This window comes from Microcaecilia unicolor, chromosome 5 (genome assembly GCF_901765095.1).
Source record: "Microcaecilia unicolor chromosome 5, aMicUni1.1, whole genome shotgun sequence".
Classification (NCBI taxonomy): Eukaryota; Metazoa; Chordata; class Amphibia; order Gymnophiona; family Siphonopidae; genus Microcaecilia; species Microcaecilia unicolor.
The window spans coordinates 192,961,569-192,981,657 of NC_044035.1; the positions used below are offsets into that span (position 1 = coordinate 192,961,569).

Here is a 20,089-nt window from a genome sequence, read left to right on the forward strand (position 1 = left end):
GGAGAAGGGTTTATGGATGGGAGAAGCAGAAGGGGGTGGGGAGGGGGTTCTTGGATAGTTGAAGGGGACGGGTGGGGAGGGGACTGGGGTTCTTGGATGGGAGAGACTGGGGAGGGGCTTCTCGGATGGGAGAAGGGGACGGATGGGGAGAGGACTGGGGTTCTTGAATGGGAGAAGGGGACTGAGGTGGGGAGGGGGTTCGAGGTGGGGAGAAGGGGATGGGGAGGGGGTTCTTGGATGCTTGAAGGGGACGGGTGGGGAGGGGACTGGGGTTTTTGGATGGGAGAGACTGGGGAGGGGGTTCTCGGATGGGAGAAGGGGACGGGTGGGGAGAGGACTGGGGTTCTTGAATGGGAGAAGGGGACTGAGGTGGGGAGGGGGTTCAAGGATGGAGAAGGGGATGGGGAGGGGGTTCTTGGATGCTTGAAGGGGACGGGTGGGGAGGGGACTGGGGTTCTTGGATGGGAGAGACTGGGGAGGGGGTTCTCAGATGGGAGAAGGGGACGTGTGGGGAGGAGACTGGGGTTCTTGGATGGGAGAAGGGGACTGAGGTGGAGAGGGGGTTCTTGGATGGTTGAAGGGGACGGGTGGGGAGGGGACTGGGGTTCTTGGATGGGAGAAGGGGACTGGGTCTGAGAAGGGGCAATATGGGAAAATGGGGGCCATGCCTGGGGCTGGTGGGAAAATGGGGTATGCGTGGGTCAGGTGGGAGAATGGTTCTGAAAAGGGGTCCCTAATACAAGGCATGTGGATGAAGGGGGCTGGAACTGGGGGCTGAAAAGGAGGTTAGGTGGGATAAGAGGCTAGTACTGGGACTGGAGGCTGAAAAGGGGCAGGGGCTGAAACGGGGGACTGGGGGCTGAAAAGGGGACAGGGAGAAGTGGCTGGGGGGCTGAAGCTCGGGACTGGTGGGAGAAAAGGGCTGGGGCTGAAATGGGGGACTGGTGGGATAGTGGGGCTGGAACTGGGGGCTGAAAAAAAGGGGCGGAGAGAGGGGCAGATCCTGGATGAGGGAGCAAGAGGGAGGGCAAACCCTGGATGGATGGGAGAGGGAGGGCAAATGGTGGATTGAAGGAGCAGAGAGAAAGGGCAGACAGTGGATGGAAGGGATAGAAAGGGCAGACAGTGAATGGATGGGGGAGGGAGAGAGGGCAGACTGGGGCAGATGGTGGATGGAAGGGGCAGAGATAGAGGGCAGATGTGGATGGAAGGGGCAGGAAGAGAGGGCAGGCATTGGATGGAGGGGACAGCAGAGAGGGCAGACACTAGATGGCAGAGAGAGACCAAAGACAGATGCTGGATGGAAGGAAGACAGTGAAAAGATGAGGAAAGCAGAAACCAGAGACAACAAACTGTAAATAAAATATATATTTAAATTTTTTTGCTTTAGGATAAAGTAGTATTGTAGATATGTTAATAAATGTTTATAATAGAACATGCAAACAAGGTAATCTTTTTATTGGACTAATTTTAATACATTTTGGCTAACTTTCGGAGAACAAAACCCCCTTCCTCAGGTCAGGATAGGATACTGTAACAGTACTATACTGTATTGACCTGAGGAAGGATGTTTTGGCCTCTGAAAGTTAAATATATTAGTTCAATAAAATGGTATTTTATTTTCTATATTTGTTTTATTTCTATTTGTTAATTTGTAAAGTGGTGATTGGTATTTGTTAGTTTTTTTCAAATTTACATCTGCTGTCTTTATATTTTGCACAGTACTAGGGGACATTTTCTGTTTCTGTGGTGTTGCATTGTATGCAGAGTCTGGCATCTTGGGGTTTCATTTTATTTTTTGTCTAAATAGAAAGTTTATGATTACTTATTCTATAGTGGATTAGGGTGTATCTGTGTTTGTGAAAAAGACATGGCTTTCAGTTGGCACTGACTGCAGGATCGACAAGCCCTGGAGCTGGGGGCCTTGGAGCTCGGAGGGAGGGGTGGCGGGCCCTGGAGCTAGGGTGGGGACGGAGTTAGGGTGGGGGCGGGGCTAGGGTGGGGCCCCATCAAATTGGTCTGCATAGGGCCCCGCACTTGCTAAGACCGGCCCTGATTACAAAAGGATATTGGGTAACATGATAATGATGAAACATGATAATAGTGTAGCAAGCAAATATTATAAAACAATTCTGGATATATGTGTAGGAGTTCACATTTGTTGATCTTTGTGGTATGCCTTGTTGAAGAGATGGGTCTTCAGTAGTTTGCGGAAGTTAGTTAATTCCAAGTGCCAGTCTAAAAAAATAAGTCTTCAGTCCAGCCTTCAAGTTCTTAAATGACAGTTCGCTACGCAAATATAATGGAAGGTTATCACATAACTATGGGGCTAAAAAACAAAAAGCAGAATATAGTGTAGACTCAAATTTGACTAACAAAGTAATTAGGTAAACTAGTCTATAATCATTTATATGGGATAGTTCTCCTTTCAGCAATGTCATTCTTAATTTCTTGCAGCTATGAGAAATATTTTCCTCATGGGTGTAGTTTGGAGTGGGGCAAGGGGGGCACTGCCCCCCCCCCAAACGAGCTGCTCCTACCCAAACCTTGGACTAACCCACCACTACCTTCTCTTCTCCCAGCTGCTGCTATGGCAGCTTGGAGGAACCGCGAACTTCCATGCTCTTCCCTTCCCTTTCCTTCCCTGCCTCTCGCTCGCTCACTCACTCCCTCCCCCTCCCTAGCAAAGCATAATGCAAATGTGCGGGGGGCTGTACTCCTTCTGCGCGCTGCTGCCGGCCTCCCTCCTTCTCCCTCCTTCGCCTCATAATTTAAGTTCCTATTTCCGGAGAAAGGAGGGAAGCCGGCAGCGGCACCACAGGAGCACAGTCCCGTGCATGTTTTTATTTTGTTTTGTAACAGCGTTGGGTGCAGGGTTGATGAAGAGAGTGAGTGAGAGAAAGGCAGGAAAGGGCAGGGTAAAGCACAGAAGCTCGCGGTTCCTCCTGGCTGTCATAGCAGCAGCTGGGAGGAGTAGCTAGTAGTTTGGCACCTATGTCCCTAACCTTGCTGGGGGGTGGGGGGGCGGTAGAGAGAGTGAGTGAGAGGACAGGTGAAGCAGGGAACAGGAGTGAGGGAGGATATTGATGGACGGGTGAGGCAGAGATGTTCGATGGAGGGATGAAGGGGAGACGCTGGATGGAAAGGAATGAGAGAGAGATGGAAGATCCTGCAAAGGGGAGAGAGAGAGGGGGGAGATGCTGGATAGAAGGGGGAAGGGGATGGAACGAAACAGTATGGGCAGGGGAGAAAGGAGAATTGCTGGACAACATGGATGGATGGAGGGGGCAGGGGAGAGAGGGAATTTGCTGATGCTGGAGATAGATGGAGGAGAGGGCAGGAGAGAATGGAAAGTTGCTGGACATGGATGGATGGAGGGCAGGGGAGAGGAGAATTGCTGGACATGGATGGATGAATGGGGGCAGGAGAGAGAGGAATTTTAATTTTGCTGGATATGGGTGGATGGAGGAGAGGGCAGTGGAGAATGGACAGTTTGCTGGACATGGATGGATGGAGGGGAGGGCAAGGGAGAATGGAAAGTTGCTGGACATGGATGGATGGAGGGGAGGGCAGGGGAGAGAATAGAAATTGCTGGACATGGAGAGGAGGGCAGGGGAGAGAGGGGAATTGCTGGACATGGATGGTAGGGGGCAGGGGAGAGAGGAAATTTGCTGGATATGGATGGATGGAGGAGAGAGCAGGGGAGAATGGAGAGTTGCTGGACATGGATGGATGGAGGGGTGGGCAGGGGAGAGAGGAGAATTGATGGACATGGATGGATAGAGGGGAGGGCAGGGGAGAGAGGAGAAATCGCTGGACATGGAGAGGAGAATTGCTGGACATGGATGGATGGAGGGGGCAGGGGAGAGAGGAAATTTGCTGGATATGGATGGATGGAGGAGAGGAGAATGGAGAGTTGCTGGACATGGATAGATGGAGGGGTGGGCAGGGGAGAGAGGAGAATTGATGGACATGGATGGATGGAGGGGAGGGCAGGGGAGAGAGGAGAAATCGCTGGACATGGAGAGGAGAGCAGGGGAGAGAGAAGAGTTGCTGGACATGGATGGATGGAGGGGAGGGAAGACAGGAAGGAGATGCACATGGATGAAGGTGAGGGAAGAGAGGAGAAATCTGGACATGGATGGAGTGGAGGGCAGGGAAGAGAGGAGAAATGTTGGACAAGGATGGAGGGAAGGAAAGACGAAGGAGATGCACATGGATGGAGGAGAAGGGAGAGTGGAGAAATGCTGGACATGGAAGGGAGGGGAGGGAAGACAGGAAGCAGATGCACATGGATGGAGGGGGAGGGGAGTGAGGAGAAATGTTGGATATGGATGGAGGGCAAACTGCTGAATTTAAGGGCTAGATCGGAACACTTTGAGGGCAGATGCTGAAACTGGAGGAAGGATAGAGACAGGGCTACAGATGGTTGACAGAACGCATAAGGACACAGGAGGATGGTGGACATTGTGAGAGAAAAAATATCAAATGGAAAGAAGACACTGCATAAAACAGAAGACACAGGGACCAAAGCGAATAGAAAAATTAAATGCTCAGACAACAAAGGTAGAAAAAAGTATTTTATACAGAATTTATTAATTGGAATATGTCAGTTTTTGGATATGTGCATCTGTGATATTTTGCATTTAAGTTTCAGTTTCTCTAGTATTGCTGCATGTCGAGTCTGACTTTTTGAGTTAACTTTCCAGTTCAGTATTTTGCCTTCATATTTTTTGATTTCTAGTTCCTTGTGTCATGTCTGTTGTGTCATGTGTTTTTCATGTGTGATCAATGTTGCAGTATTCTGCCCTTTTTGTTTTGTTTTGTTTTTCACGAGGTGTTTTAGAGCCTGGTGTAATTACAGTTCTGCCTTTTCAAGCATAAGGTTGTAGCTCATCCTGTCCTTGGAATTAGTTCTGTCATGGTTTGGTAAGGTTATGAGTGTGTTTTTGCACAAGTTTGTGTTTAGCGTTTTGCAGTGGGGAGATTGTGTGTTGGCACCAAAACATCAGAAAGGGTTTTAGAGCCTAAATCATGACATACTACCTCTTAAAGGCTCTACAAATCCCTCCTATCCCTTCTCCACCACCGCCAACTCCAGGCTCCGCCCTTTCTGCCTCGCCTCACCCTATGCCTGGAATAAACTCCCCGAGCCCATATGCCAAGCCCCCTCCCTGCCCATCTTCAAATCCTTACTCAAAGCTCACCTCTTCACTGTAGTCTTCGGCACATAACCATTTATCTCTATTCAGGAAACCTAGACTGCCCCAATTGATTGTCTGTATACTTGTCCTTTAGATTGTAAGCTCCTTTGAGCAGGGACTGTCCTTCCTTGTTAAAATTGTACAGCGCTGCGTGACCCTGGTAGCGCTCTAGAAATGTTAAGTAGTAGTAGTACATATAGAGCCTATGCATTTCTAAGAACAACACTGGCATGGTATGGGAAATGGGGTGGGGAAATACTACTGGAGAGGAAGAGGGAGTGCTGGGTAAGGAGGAAGGCAGGGAGAAAGAGCTGGCTTGATATCTCATACATATTCATTATAGTTATTCCCCAAAAAAGCCAGCTCTCTCTCCCTTCCTTCCTTCCTTCCTCCATATTAGCATATTCATTTGCATATATATATATATATATATATATATATATATATATATATATATATATATATACAAATGAATATGCCAATATGTCCCACCCCATCCTTTGCCCCCCCCCCCCCCCCCCCGATGAAACTATGCCCATTATTTTCCAGATGTTATATTTTTATGTATATATTTTGCCTGAATTTCTTCAGTTGTATTCTTTGGCGATGTGATAGTATAACTTGAAATGTTAAAAAAAAATGTTTTGCAACTAGCTCCTCAATTTAGTTACTGTTGAGCAATCTTCTTCACTGTGACCCTGACTGCGCATCAGATGAGCCCTCTAGCTCCTCACATGGTACATCAACTTGTTTCTGGCCTTGCCCCTCTTTCCCTGTAAAATCTTTTAAAATTGTCTGTCTTATGCTTTGCTGTATCACAACTTTCTTTGACTTTCGGATAGCGAATTTCATACTTCTGAGCACATTGGAAGCACTGTAGACTTACATCTGTGGGGTTTTTAATCATGCTGAACTTGAGCTGCTATCTTGGCCGGTGATATTATTGGACCTCAGTTTGGTTCATTACTGCAAGAAATGCAGGGAACTGGAGAGGAGTAAGTTTACTGATCCGCTATGGCTACATCTATATAGGAACAGCTTGCAAATTCAAGTGTTTTGACTTTTTCTTTCTGGCCTCTCCTCCACCAAAATGCTGATTATCTGCCATGACTGAGTTTGCTATCATTAACTGAGAATGAGGCACAGGTGTTGGTTTATGATTCCTGTGCATAATGCAGCCGGTCAACTGAAGCCACCATTGGATAAGTGTTTTGCCATTTATTATTTATTGGCTGCATGGTTATTTATTTATGTGTTACATTGCCATTTATTTGTTAGCTATTCGCTGCATTATATCTAGGTGAATTCAAATGTAATTTCAATTAATGGGAGGTTTTTGACGGTGCTGGAATATTTGTGAGAAAATCACTAAGACATTCACTCAGCAAAAATCTCTTGTAATAACAACAGCTAAAGCTGAGGTAATCATTTAACATTTATAATGCCCACTGTGGAATATAAAACAAATGCCAATGAAGGCAATGTCTTGGTGGTAGCAAATTATTTCCACTTTACAATGGTAGACCTAATAGTGGCCAAGGAATATTTGAAAATTTTAAATTTCCTTGTAGCCTTCCTCTGTCAGTGTTTTGAATGAATTTATCCTAGAGTTCTTCTGACAGGCTCAACAAATCCCAGGGACCAAGTTGCCCTGGCACCTAGAAATTGCACCCTGCACCTGAGGTTTCTTTGAGCTTATTTTCGAAAGAGATCGCCGGCCATCAACACAAATCGGGAGATGGCCGGCGATCTCCTGATCCCAGCCAAATCGGTATAATCGAAAAACGATTTTGGCCGGCCCCAACTGCTTTTCGTTGCGGAGCCAGCCAACCTTCAAGGGAGGGTACAGAAGGTGGGACAGGGGCGTGGTTACGAGATAGACGTCTTCACCCTATAATGGAAAAAAGATGGCCGGCTCAGACGAGCATTTCGTCGGCTGCACTTGGTCTATTTATTTTTAGGTCTAAGTCACAAAAAAGTGCCCCAATTGACCAGATGACCACCGGAGGGAATCGGGGATCACCTCTCCTTACTCCCCCAGTGGTCACCAACCCCCTCCCACCCAAAAACAATTTAAAATAAAAAAGTTTTTTGCCAGCCTGTATGCCAGCCTGAAATATCATGCCCAGCTCCCTGACAGCAGTAAGCAGGTCCCTGGAGCAGTATTTAGTGGGTGCATTGTACTTCAGGCAGGTGGACCCAGGCCCATCCCCCCACCTGTTCCACTTGTGGTGGTTAATGTTGAGCCCTCCAACCCCCCCCCAAACAAAACCCACTGTACCCACATGTAGGTGCCCCCCTTCACCCCTTAGGGCTATGGTAATGGTGTAGAGTTGTGGGGAGTGGGTTTTGGGGGGGGGGGATTTGGGGGGGCTCAGTACCCAAGGTAAGGGAGCTATGCACCTGAGAGCTACTTTTATTTTTTTTTGCTGGTAATATATTTTAAATATATATGTATGTATATGTATTATATATATTTACATATATTTTTTTTTTTAATATTTTTTTTAATGTTATATTTCCTAGGTTAATGTCTTATTCATTTGATTATTATAATTATATATTTATAAATATTTTATAAGTTTTTATCCATTTTTTAAATTGAAAGTGACTCTCGTTAACAATTCATACATGTACATTTTATAATTCATGTTTTACATATTTTATGTTTGTTTTAATTTGTAATTTTTAATATTAAATATCATTGATTTGTTTCTATAATGTTTAGATTCTATAATTTAATATGTTCGTTTATTATAGCCCCTGACGCAGCCCTTTTGTGGGCGAAACACGGCCTGTGTCGGGCAACTGTCTTAAATACAGTATCTTCAATAAAATATTTTGGATAATATACTGATCTGCTTGCTCATTTTCCATGAAAAACGAAGCCGGCCATCTCGTCTACACCTGGCAATCGATTTAGCCGGCCCCAACTGTATTTCGAAAATACGGTTGGCTCCGCCCCCTTGCAGAGCCGGCCCTGAAGATGGTCGGCCATCTATTTGGCTGGTGCCGTTTGATTATGCCCCTCCATGTCTCCTAATTTTTATTACTTATTTTTGTGCTGCCTCATAAAATATTTCTTAACTGCCCACAGCAGTTCTGCTCACTGTAATAAGCTTGTGCCACACAGTGCAGGAAGCTCAGGTACTCTCACGGTTTCAAGCCTTGCGCTTGAAACTGTAATGTCATACAAGAGAAATGACTTGATTTTTTTTCATTTATTTATAACCCATCTATTTCTTCATCCAGGATTATTTGAATCTTCTCAACTATTATGATTGGACACAGGTGAAGTGTTTAAAACATTATGGACCCTGTTAAGGCAATTTTTTTAAACTGGAGCTAATTTGCATTTACTGTGACGGAATGTGGAGACTTGTGCAGTCAAGACTTTTTTTGGTTTCTTGTTTTTAGTTTCTTTTTGAATGTTTCTATAATTTTTTAACATTGAAAGCATAATCTTATGTATGTTATGTGATTACTCAGCAGAGAAGAGTGAGCTAAGTCTACAGACAGATTCCCTACAGAGCATGGCATCCTGGGTCTTCTGTCTTCAACAGCCACCTTCCCTTAAAATTGAGCTCTTCAGTGCTGGTGGCAGCCAGATTTTTGCTTCCCAAATCCAGAACGCAAAGTAAGAACCAGAGAAACCCCAAAAGTAGACTTTAGAGACAAGTGCAGGACATTCACCAAAGAGGAGCAATGCAAGAGTAAGGCTGAGGTTGGCATGGATTAGAGCCAGGATCAAGGAGTGTCAAATGGGATGATTAGGATCCAGAGTGTAGCAAATAGCCAAAGCACAATGTGACACCAAGTAGTGCAGGCCAAACCCTGGCAAAGAGGTCTAACCAAGACTGGTCTATTTATAGAGGTCCTAGACAGGAATAAAATACCCTTTGAAAGGAAGTGGAAGGTGTAGAGCAGGCTAGGACAGCCATTGAGTAGACAGTACTGACATCTGCTGCCTCGAGGTCAGAAATTCATCTGAATGAGTCTCTTCCAGGACTGAGCCACCTGCAATCTGGTAGTAGTGCCACAGATCAGTGAAACAAACTCCTACTTAAATGCATTTCTGAAGTTTATATAGACAGCACAATATGAAAAATATACAAGTGTGTGAAGACGCTTACAAGACACTGTAGTCCTGTAGATAAATGATACTCTATATATTTTGCATGACACAGATCATAGAAGTGCGTCCAGCACTGCCCTTAGTTCCTCACAGCTGGAGTCGCCATCTAAGCACCACTCAATATGCATGCAGTTTTAAAGTTTTGTTTTTATACCATCCTCTTTCTAATTAGGGATCCTCTGTGTTCATCCCACACCTTTTTAAAATTCTGTCACTGTTTTTTCTCCACCACCTCCCTTGGGAGGGCATTCCAGGCATTGACCACCCTCTCCGTGAAAATGTATTTCTTGATGTTATTCATGTCTACCACCCCACAACTTCAATTCATGTCCTCTAGTTTTACCATGTCATTGCATATTAATTTGTTTGAAGTATATAAATGTCTGTATCATATCTCCCCTATCCCCTCCTTTCCACTAGGGTATACATAAATAATTTTAGTTAAATATTTGTATTATTGGCAGCATTATGGAAAGGTGTTATTACTCATACTGCTCACCTTTGTTCTTGACTTATGCAGTAAGAAGCATTTTCAGTAGAATGTGTTGACATTACGAGTGAGTTGAGTTTGAACTTTAGCCTAAGGCAGTGATGGCGAACCTTTCAGAGACCGAGTGCCCAAACAGCACCCAAAATCGAATTATTTATCGCAAAGTGCCGGTACTCATTATGGGCGGGGTCACCACATATGACTCCATCCCTATGATAGCCACACCCCTTACACCAGCCATGGCGCATATAAACAGACATCATTGAAAATATTATACTAGTATAGGAGAAAAAAATAACATGATTTTCTTCCATTATAAATCATTTCTGTAAGCTGTTACAGCTCCAGTATACCCAGTGCAAAATAAGACAGCAGATGTAAATTCTCAAACTCGACATATTCCAAACATTAAAATGAAAATAAAATGATTTTTCCTACCTTTGTTGTCTGGTGATTTTGTTTTTCTATCCATATTGGTTCTAGTCGCTGATTCTGCTGCTCTCTATCTGTTCTCTTAACTCCGTTTCCAGGGCTTCCTTTCCATTTATTTCATTACTTTCCTCCTTTCTTCTTCATTTCTTGCCCTTCATCCATGTCCAGCAACCATCCTCTCCCCTCCTGCCACAAATGTCCAGCAACCCTCCTCTCTCCTCCAGCCACAAATGTCCAGCCACCCTCCTCTCCCCCCTGCCCTCCCTCCCAGCACCCGGCAGCACCCAGCACCAGGCCTCCCTCCCACCCAGCACCCAGCACCAGGCCTCCCTCCCACCCAGCACCCACCATCAGGCTTCCCCCTCCCACTGAGCACCCACCATCAGGCCTCCCTCCCACCCAGCACCCAGCACCAGGCCTCCCTCCCACCCAGCACCCACCATCAGGCTTCCCCCTCCCACTGAGCACCCACCATCAGGCCTCCCTCCCACCCAGCACCCGACACCAGGCCTCCCTCCCACTCAGCACCCGACACCAGGCCTCCCTCCCACTCAGCACCCACCATCAGGCTTCCCTCCCACCCAGCACCCAACACCAGGCCTCCCTCCCACCCAGCACCCACCACTAGGCTTCCCTCCCACCGAGCACCCAACACCAGGCCTCCCTCCCACCCAGCACCCACCATCAGGCTTCCCTCCTACCCAGCACCTACCATCAGGCCTCCCTCCCTCCCAGCACCCACCATCAGGCCTCCCTCCCTCCCAGCACCCACCATCAGGCCTCCCTCCCTTCCAGCACCCAACATCAGGCCTCCCTCCCACCCAGCACCCACCATCAGGCCTCCCTCCCACCCAGCACCCACCATCAGGCTTCCCTCCCACCCAGCACCAAACATCAGGCCTCCCTCCCAGCACCCACCATCAGGCTTCCCTCCCTCCCAGCACCCACCATCAGGCTTCCCTCCCACCCAGCTCCCAACATCAGGTCCCCCTCCCACCCAGCACCAGGCCTGCCTGCTTCCCTCCCTCACACCCAGCACCAGGCCTGCCTCCCGCCCTCCCTCCAACCAAACAAGCAACCATCAACCCGCCCGCCCGTCTTCCCTCCCTCCCTCCCAGCACTAGGAACCTCCCCTTCTCCTCTTAAATTTTAAAAGTGTACCTCCTCGGAGTTCATTCAGGCGGCGTGCGTCGGCAGCGAAGCGCGTGTTCTTCGCTCGGCGCGCCTTCCTTTCTGTCTCTCAAGCTCTGGTCCCGCGGGACCAGAGCTTGAGAGACAGAAAGGAAGGTGCGCCGAGCGAAGAACACGCGCTTTGTTGCCGATGCACGCCGCCTGAATGAACTCCCAGGAGGTACGCTTTTAAAATTTAAGAGAGGGGGGGGGGGGTCTTGGTGCTGGGAGGGAGGGAGGACGGGCGGGTTGATGATTGCTTGTTTGGTTGGAGGGAGGGCGGGAGGCAGGCCTGGTGCTGGGAGGGAGGGAGAGTGGGCAGACCAGCGATGGTGCGCGTGCCAAGGGAGAGGGCTCTGCGTGCCCTCTCTGGCACGCGTGCCATAGGTTCGCCATCACTGGCCTAAGTAGTTACACATTGGACATACATTGTTTGCTTGGAAAATTTGAGAAGAAACAGAAATCAATGAAAACAATGGCCATGGGAGCTCATTGCAGTTAATTGTTTTCATCTCTTAATACAACGGGAGAGCGTTTTCCGGAGAATTAGTAAATGTGCCTGTTTGGTTCAGTGTGGTCTGGAGCACTTTATGGGTTCTCCTCCCTCACAGAGCACAAAGGGAAACCTGTTTTTGTTTTGTTGTTTTATGCTACGTTACTGCTTTTTAAATTTATTTCTAGGAAGAGGAGGAAAGGAAACCTCCTTTTAGAGTCGGGGAGAAAGAGCAAGTTAATACAGATTCTGTGACAGCACAAAGGGAAACCTCTGTTTTTGTTTTGTTGTTTTATGTTACAGTACTCCTTTTTTAATTTATTTCTAGGAAGAGGAGGAAAGGAAACCTCCTTTTAGAGTCGGGAGAAAGAGCAAGTTAATACAGATTCTGTGACAGCACAAAGGGAAACCTCTGTTTTTGTTTTGTTGTTTTATGTTACAGTACTCCTTTTTTAATTTATTTTTAGGAAGAGGAGAAAAGGAGGCCTCATTTTAGAGTCAAAAAAAGATCAAGTTAATACAGATTCTGTGACAACTGATGGCAAAGTGGTAGAGACAGTGCAATTGATGCAGGACAAAGATGTTGCGGTTGCAGAAGAGGAGACGAAAAAGAGAGCTGATGATCTCTGGGCCAGTTTCCTCAAGGATGTGGGAAAGAAACCAAAGGCATCTTCTCCAGAAGTGTCACCCAGCACACAAGAAAAAGAGGTACAGTACATAAGGGAGAAAGATGGCAGGGGAGAAGACTGATGAAGCAGAGAGTAGACTGCCACTGTGTATGGAACATAGGGGACTGGAAGGGTCTGCCACAACACACAATCTTTGTGTGCATAGCTCTTTTGACAGTTATGCATATGGGGATGGATATGTTCAGTACATGGCTGGAAAAGGTTTGGCATGTTCTGTTGGCAAATTGTACTGTAATAGATTTTGGTAGCTTATCAATCTCAGGTGTACAGGAGCAGTAGCAGAGCTCATTTAAATTATGTTTAAATGAGCTCTGCGATATTCCACCCCTATAATCGGAGCACAGCGCTCTGAATGTAGGGGTGGAATAACACATTAAACCTACACCAGCTCAGAGCTGGCATTACGGCTAAGGCTTTGTTCCCGCCCCCACACCCCCCACCTGTCAGAGTCAGGCAGCCTGGGCTGCCACCATGTCCTGGGGGTCCTTTGCACCCCCGAACCCCTCTCCAAAACTGAGGCCCTAGTGGCCTAGTACCCCTCCAAGCCCCCACAACCTCTCCCCGAAATAACAATATGGAGGGCTGGAGGTCCGGCGTACCTCCAAACCCCTCCCCGGCGTGAGGGTATGGGGGGCTGGAGGTCCGGTGGATCTCTAGCCCCCCCTAACCCCCCCAAACACAAAAGAGATCCCTAGTAGCTTAACTGGGCTCATAAGTACATAAGCACTGCCATGCTGGGAAAAGACCAAAGGTCCATCAAACCCAGCACTCCGTCTCCGACAGCGGCCAATCCAGGCCCCAAGAACCTGGCAAAACCCCAAAATTTAATAACTATCAATGGACTTTTCCTTCGGGAATCTGTCCAGACCCCCTTTAAACTCAGCAAGGCCAGCTGCCGTCATTACCTTCTCCGGGAATGAGTTCCAGAGTCTAACCAGGCACTGAGTAAAGAAAAACTTTCTCCAATTTGTTTTAAACCTACCACATTCTAATTTCATCTTGTGTCCCCTGGTTCTATTATTGTTAGAAAGCGTAAACAAACGCTTCACATCTGTCCGCTCTACCCCACTCATTATTTTGTACACCTCTATCATATCACCCCTCAGCCGCCTTTTCTCCAGGCTAAAGAGTCCTAGCCTTCTTAACCTCTCCTCATAAAGTAGTCGTCCCATCCCTTTTATCATTTTCGTCACCCTTCTCTTCACCTTCTCCAATTCCTTTATATCTTTTTTGAGATGAGGCGACCAGAACTGAACACAATACTCCAGGTGCGGTCGCACCATGGAGTGATATAGCGGCATTATAACATCCTCGTGCTTGTTTTCCATCCCTTTCCTAATAATACTCAACATTATGTTCGCCTTCTTAGCTGCCGCAGCACATTGAGCGGAAGATTTCAACGTCCTATCCACGATGACTCCCAGATCCCTTTCTCGGTCCGTAACTCCTAAAGCGGAACCTTGCATGACATAGCCGTAATTCAAGGCTCCCACCTCTACCCCTCTACCTGCCCTGGTAGTGTAGCGGTCCCCTCCCCTCATACCTCCTTTTTGGAGGAGGGAGTGTCACACTCCCTCTTGTTCAGCGTTGCCTTCAAAATGGCAGTGCCCAGTCCTGCCCAGTGCATCCTGACCATATAAGGGACTTCCCGTGTCGCTATTTTGGGGGGGAGGTTGTGAGGGCTTGGGGAGGCACTAGACCACCAGGGCCTCACCTTTTTGGAGGTGGGTCTGAAGATCCCACAGACCACCAGCCCCTGGTTGACATGTCGGGCTTTTGACAGCCCGGACCTGTCAAACAAGTGCGGGAGGATTGTGCGTTGGTCTTGTGCTGAGCCTGGTCTTGTACAGGGCCGGCGCAAACCAGTAAGCACAGTAAGCATGGCAGGGGGGCGCCGACCTCTGGAGGGCGCCACAAGCCATGCTTACCACTGCTGAGTGGCTCACAATTCCAGCCCCAGCTACAGGCAGCTCTCGGTCCTTACCTGCCCACCCTCGGCTTCCCGACAGCCCTCCTTTCCTTCCTGCAACCCTGCGTTTAAATCTTTTATTTTGTTTCAAGTTGCGGCGGCAGTGAAAGCAGCAGGCTCGCCTCCAGCCTTCCATTCCCCCTCGGTGTCCCACCTTCACGGAAACAGGAAATTACATCAGAGGAAGGCGGGACACTGAGAGGGAAGGGAAAGCTGGAGGCGAGCCTGCTGCGACTTGAGGTAAAATAAAAGATTTAAACGCAGGGCAGCAGGAACGGAAAGGGGGATGTTGTGGGAGAAAAGGGCAGGCAGGTGGGGCTGGGGTTGGAACTGGAACTGGGGGGCAGGTGGGAGCTGGGGCAAGTCACTGGCCAGGGCAGAGGACAATTGCTGGATGGGAGGGGAGGGCAGGGGAGAGAGGAGAAATTGCTGGACATGGATGGTGGGGGAGGGCAGAGGAGAATCACTGGACATGGAGGGGAGGGGAGGGCAGGGGAAAGAGGAGACTCGATGTACATGGATGGGAGGAGAGGATAGGGAGCAAAGGAGAATTGCTCCCCCGTGGTCTAGTTTCAGGAAGTCTGAGGGGTCTGGCAGGCCCTCACGGACTGATGATCCAGATGAGGGTGGCTGCTTGCCACAGGAATTGGATGACCCTAAAGTGGTTCGGATTTTCCACCGCTACGAGCTGCCAGCTCTCATTTCTGATGCCTTACAGGCCCTTTGTATTGAAGATCCTGCCGAGGGCGCTGCCTCTTCTATTAATCCTAGGATGGCTAGCACTAAGAAGCCTTCTCGGGCTTTTCCCGTGCATGCTTCCATCCAAGAGCTTATTTCAACTCAATGGTCTGACCCTAAGGGTCCCTTGAAGGTGGTCAGGGCTATGTGTCACCTTTACCCCCTGAGGGAAAGTCAGTTGACCCTCTTTGGGATGCTTAAAGTGGATGCTTTAGTCATGGCTGGGAACTCCTTTCATTTGGACAAACGCGCGTCATCGTCCTGGCAACGTCCAGGAGTTCAGGGGCGTCCTCCACAATGATGGGGCGCCGGTCCACTCGTCGGTTCCTGCAGTAGGGGGGTCATCTCGCCCTCTTTTTCGAGGAGTGGACCAAGATTACTTCGAATCGGTGGGTCCTAGAGCTGATCAGAGAAGGTTACCGGCTAGAATTTGCCGTCCCAGTAGGAGACGCGTTCTTGGGAGTCCTGATGCGGCACTGCCGTCAAGCGGATGACGGTATACGAGATGTTGCAGGTGTTGCTGAAGCTCGGAGTGGTGGTTCCAGTTCCTCCCGCCGAACGCGGCTGCGGTCTGTACTCCATCTATTTTGTGGTGCCTCGAAAAGGCGGGTTGTTCAGACCTATCCTCGACTTACGCAGAGTCAACGAGGCCTTAGGAGTGCGACACTTCCGCATGGAAACCTTGCACTTTGTCTTTGCGGCGGTACAGCCAGGAAATTTTCTCACGTCTCTGGACCTCAAGGTAGCGTACTTGCATATCCCATCTTGGTTTGTGGTATTGAGCCAACATTTCCAGTTTCGTGCCTTGCCTTTCGGCCTGGCGACTGCCCCTCAGATTTTTTCCAATGTCATGGTGGTAGTGGCTGCCTTTCTCAGGTGAGAGGGTATCAGAGTCCACCCTTATCTCGAAGACTGGCTCATCAGAGCGGATTCGGCCGACGAGAGTCGACTTGCCACAGCCAGAATTGTTACAGTTCTTCAGACTCTGGGCTGGGTAGTCAATATGCCCAAAAGTCACCTGACCCCCTCTCAGTCTCTCGAGTATTTGGGGATCCGGTTCAACACGGCTTTGGGGTTCGTTTTTCTTCCCGACAGCAGGCAGCTCAAGCTTCAGAATCAGGTCCACCTGCTCCTGCGGATGCCTCGCCCTCGAGCTTGGGACTTTGTTCAGCTCCTGGGATCGATGACGGCCACCATAGAGGTGGTTCCCTGGGTGAGAGCTCACATGAGACTGCTGCAGCTTGCTCTGCTTCAGCAATTGTCTCCGATTTCCCAGGAATACCAGTGCAGACTACGGTGGCTTCCTGCAGCCCAGCGCACTATGGATTGGTGGCTTTCCGACAGCAGGCTGCGTTAGAGGATGCCACTGGCCTTTTCGGTGTCTGGTGAAAATGGATGCCAGCCTTTCGGGCTGGGGAGCTCATTGCCGGGGACGCTATGCTCAGGGTCTGGGGTCCACCGCGGAAGCAGGTTGGTCCATCAATTGCTTGGAACTGAGAGCGATAGTTCAGGCTCTTCTGGCCTTCCACAGGACGCTGAAGGGTCTTCCTGTCCGAGTTTCGTCGGACAACACAACAGCAGTGACCTACATCAATTGCCATGGCAGCACTCTGTACAGGGCCCTGGTTGCGGAGGCGTCTCAGATCTGTGACTGGGCTGAGCGCCACCTAGAGATGCTGTCCGCGGCTCACATAGCCGGTCAGAGCAACGTGCAAGCCGATTTCCTCAGCAGACATCAAATCGACCCGGCGGAATGGGAACTGGCAGACAAAGTTTTTCTTCAGATTTGTGCCAAATGGGGGACTCCAGGCTTGGATTTCATGGCGTCTAACGTAAACGCCAAAGTCCCTCGCTTTTTCAGCAGAAGGAGAGATACTCGCTCGGCGGGGTTGGATGCTCTGGCTCAACCTTGGCCCTCGGGCCTCCTGTATGTGTTCCCTCCTTGGCCCTTGATAGGGCGAGTTCTACTTTGGATTCGTCTGCACCGAGGATTGGTGATTCTCATCGCTCCGGATTGGCCAAGGCGTCCGTGGTACGCGGATCTCCGGCGGATGCTGGTGGACGCGCATCTTCCTTTGCCTCAGGTTCCGAACCTGTTAGTTCAGGGTCCAGTTACTATGGAAGATCCTTGCCGCTTTTGTCTTACGGCTTGGCTCTTGAGAGGGCGCAATTGAGGGACAAGAGCTATTCTAATAAGGTTATTGCCACACTCTTGCAGGCTCGCACGCGGTCTACCTCTGCGACTTATGCTCAGATCTGGCGCACTTTTGAGGCGTGGTGTACGCCAAAGTCTATCTCACCGACTCTTGCGACAGTCTCACTTTTGCTGGACTTTTTGCAGGACGGGCTACAAAAGGGCCTGGCCTACAATTCCCTTCGAGTTCAAGTGGCAGTGTTGGCCTGCTTCTGGGGGAAAGTCTCCGGATTGTGCCTTGCTGCTCATCCGGATATTCTCCATTTTCTCAGAGGGGTGCTTCGTCGCCGTCCTTCTTTGCGGTCGCCTTGTCCAGCTTGCAACCTGGGGCTCGTGTTGAAGGCGCTCCAGCGATCTCCATTTGAGCCTCTTAAACGGGCTTCTGAGAAGGATGTGACTCTCAAGACAGTTTTTTTTAGTGGCAATGACGTCGGCTAGAAGAGTATCAGATCTTCAGGCTCTTTCCTGTCGGGATCCTTTTCTGCAGTTCTCGGAATCTGGGGGTAACTGTTCGTATGGTGCCTTCTTTTCTGCCTAAGGTGGTTTCAGCTTTTCACCTCAACCAACCCATCTTTCTTCCTTCCTTCTCTAAGGAGGAGTTTCCGGACTCCTTTGGGCAATTGTGCCTTTTGGATGTCCGCAGGGCTCTGTGGCAGTATCTGCAGATGTCAAATGAGTTTAGGAATTTTGATCATTTATTTGTTCTGTTGGCAGGTCCCCGACGGGGGTTTCCGACGTCTAAGGCCACTATAGCCCGATGGCTTAAGGAACTCATTTTTTCTGCTTATCTGCTTTCAGGGCGGTCACCGCCTGAAGCGTTTAAAGCGCACTCTACGATGGCAATGTCCTCTTCGTGGGCTGAAATGGGTGTTTTTTTCTCTTCAGGAGATCTGTCATGTGGCTACCTGGGCTTCTCAGTTCTCTTTCGTGCGGCATTACAGGTTGGATGTGACAGCGTGGCAGGATGTGCATTTTGGAGCATAAGTGCTTGCTCGCGGAGTTGCCTGTTCCCACCCTACTTAGAGAGTACTTTGGTACATCCCATCAGTTAATGGATTCATCTGCTGTTGATGACAAGAAAGGGAAAATTAGGTTCTTACCTTGATAATTTTCTTTCCTTTAGTCACAGCAGATGAATCCATGATCCCTCCCTGACTGACTTTAGTTTTTGTACAGATGTTGCATACAGACATTGTGCCTCATCAGGAGTACTTGAAGACAAGCTATCAGAGTTTCTACATGCTGTTTTTATTGCAAAAGGTTGATAACGTCCCTTCTTTGTTTGGTTAGTGCCCTGGTTCTGGGGTGTTTGTTCTCTTTGAGGAAAGTTTATGTTATATTGCCTTTTTTGTTCACTCTGCTTTGGAAATTTCACATATTGAAGGCAGAGGGGGTTGGGTGTCCAAGAACACCATGTGCTTTCAGTGTTCTCTATCTCCACCTGCTGGTAGGCAGATACAACCCATCAGTTAATGGATTAATCTCCTGTGACTAAAGGAAAGAAAATTATCAGGGTAAGAACCTAACTGCTTTCCTTAGCAAGTTACACTCTATCTTAGATACAGGAGACACTGCCCTAGTTATTTTTTTTTAACTTTCCGCTGTATTCAACCTGGTCAACCATTCACTCTTGTTACAACATCTCTCTGACACAGGATATCAGGGACTGTTTTTGGGTTGTTCAGGTCTCTTCTAGATATATGTATGAACCAGGGTAACATTCTCAGGTGCCACATCTTCTCCTTGTTTAGTTTCTTGAGGTTCTATTCTTTTTTCTTTATTTTTCAACATCTATCCTCTGTCCGTTAGTTACTTTTATTCAGTCTTTTGACATTAAATTATTTTTAATGTTGATGACATCTTATTGATTTTTCCCTACATCTCCAATTAACATTAAACTGCAGCTTTTACAACATTGTCTAAATTCCTTAGCATTATGGTTATCCTAACATAAACTGGTCTTGAACCCAAACAAAACAGTAGCATGTTGGATGTCTGGGGATCACTTCCTCAGCCAAATGTTAAGCCTTTTCTTTTTGAACTTTTCATCCAGACTGTCTAGAATTTTTGATATTTAGGTGTTATTGATTCAGCACTGACATTTGCAGATCCTAGTGACAGCTATTGTATGATCAAGCTTTTTCTCTCTGGGCTAACTTAGCTACATCTGTAATTAGTTAGATCTTTTCATACCCTAATTAATGCTTATTTAGTAAGCCATTTCCATCTACCACCTTAAAAAGTTTTAATTAAACAACTCTATAATACTTAGACGTAGTCTATCAACAAGAGGGGTGCTATCTTGACTTTTGCATTGAATGTCATATGTATGCTTATCTCCCAGTTGGTGAGAGGTTATATGTGTGTGCTCAACGCAGAGAGCTCCTAGCTCTCTGAATGAGTCATTCTCTTCACGCTAGAGTAGCAAACTTGGAGAAGCTAAGGGAGACAGAAGTACATAATGGAGGCCTACAAGGACTTTGTAGAGAAGTCCCATCTCCAGCCCCTGTGCCGCCTTGGAGGAGGGAGCTCTCCTAAAAGGAGAGAATCACCCTGGGGAAGTAGGAAATAATCC

The 20,089-nt window shown here is 48.2% G+C and overlaps 1 protein-coding gene across 1 annotated transcript in view; it reads left to right on the forward strand.

The window, feature by feature from the left end:
* CFDP1 (craniofacial development protein 1) overlaps positions 1-20,089 on the forward strand; it is a 669,081-nt gene that overhangs the window by 215,108 nt on the left and 433,884 nt on the right. Inside the window, 1 exon segment of the mRNA XM_030203683.1 lies at positions 12,392-12,632. Coding sequence (XP_030059543.1) covers positions 12,392-12,632 — 241 coding nt within the window.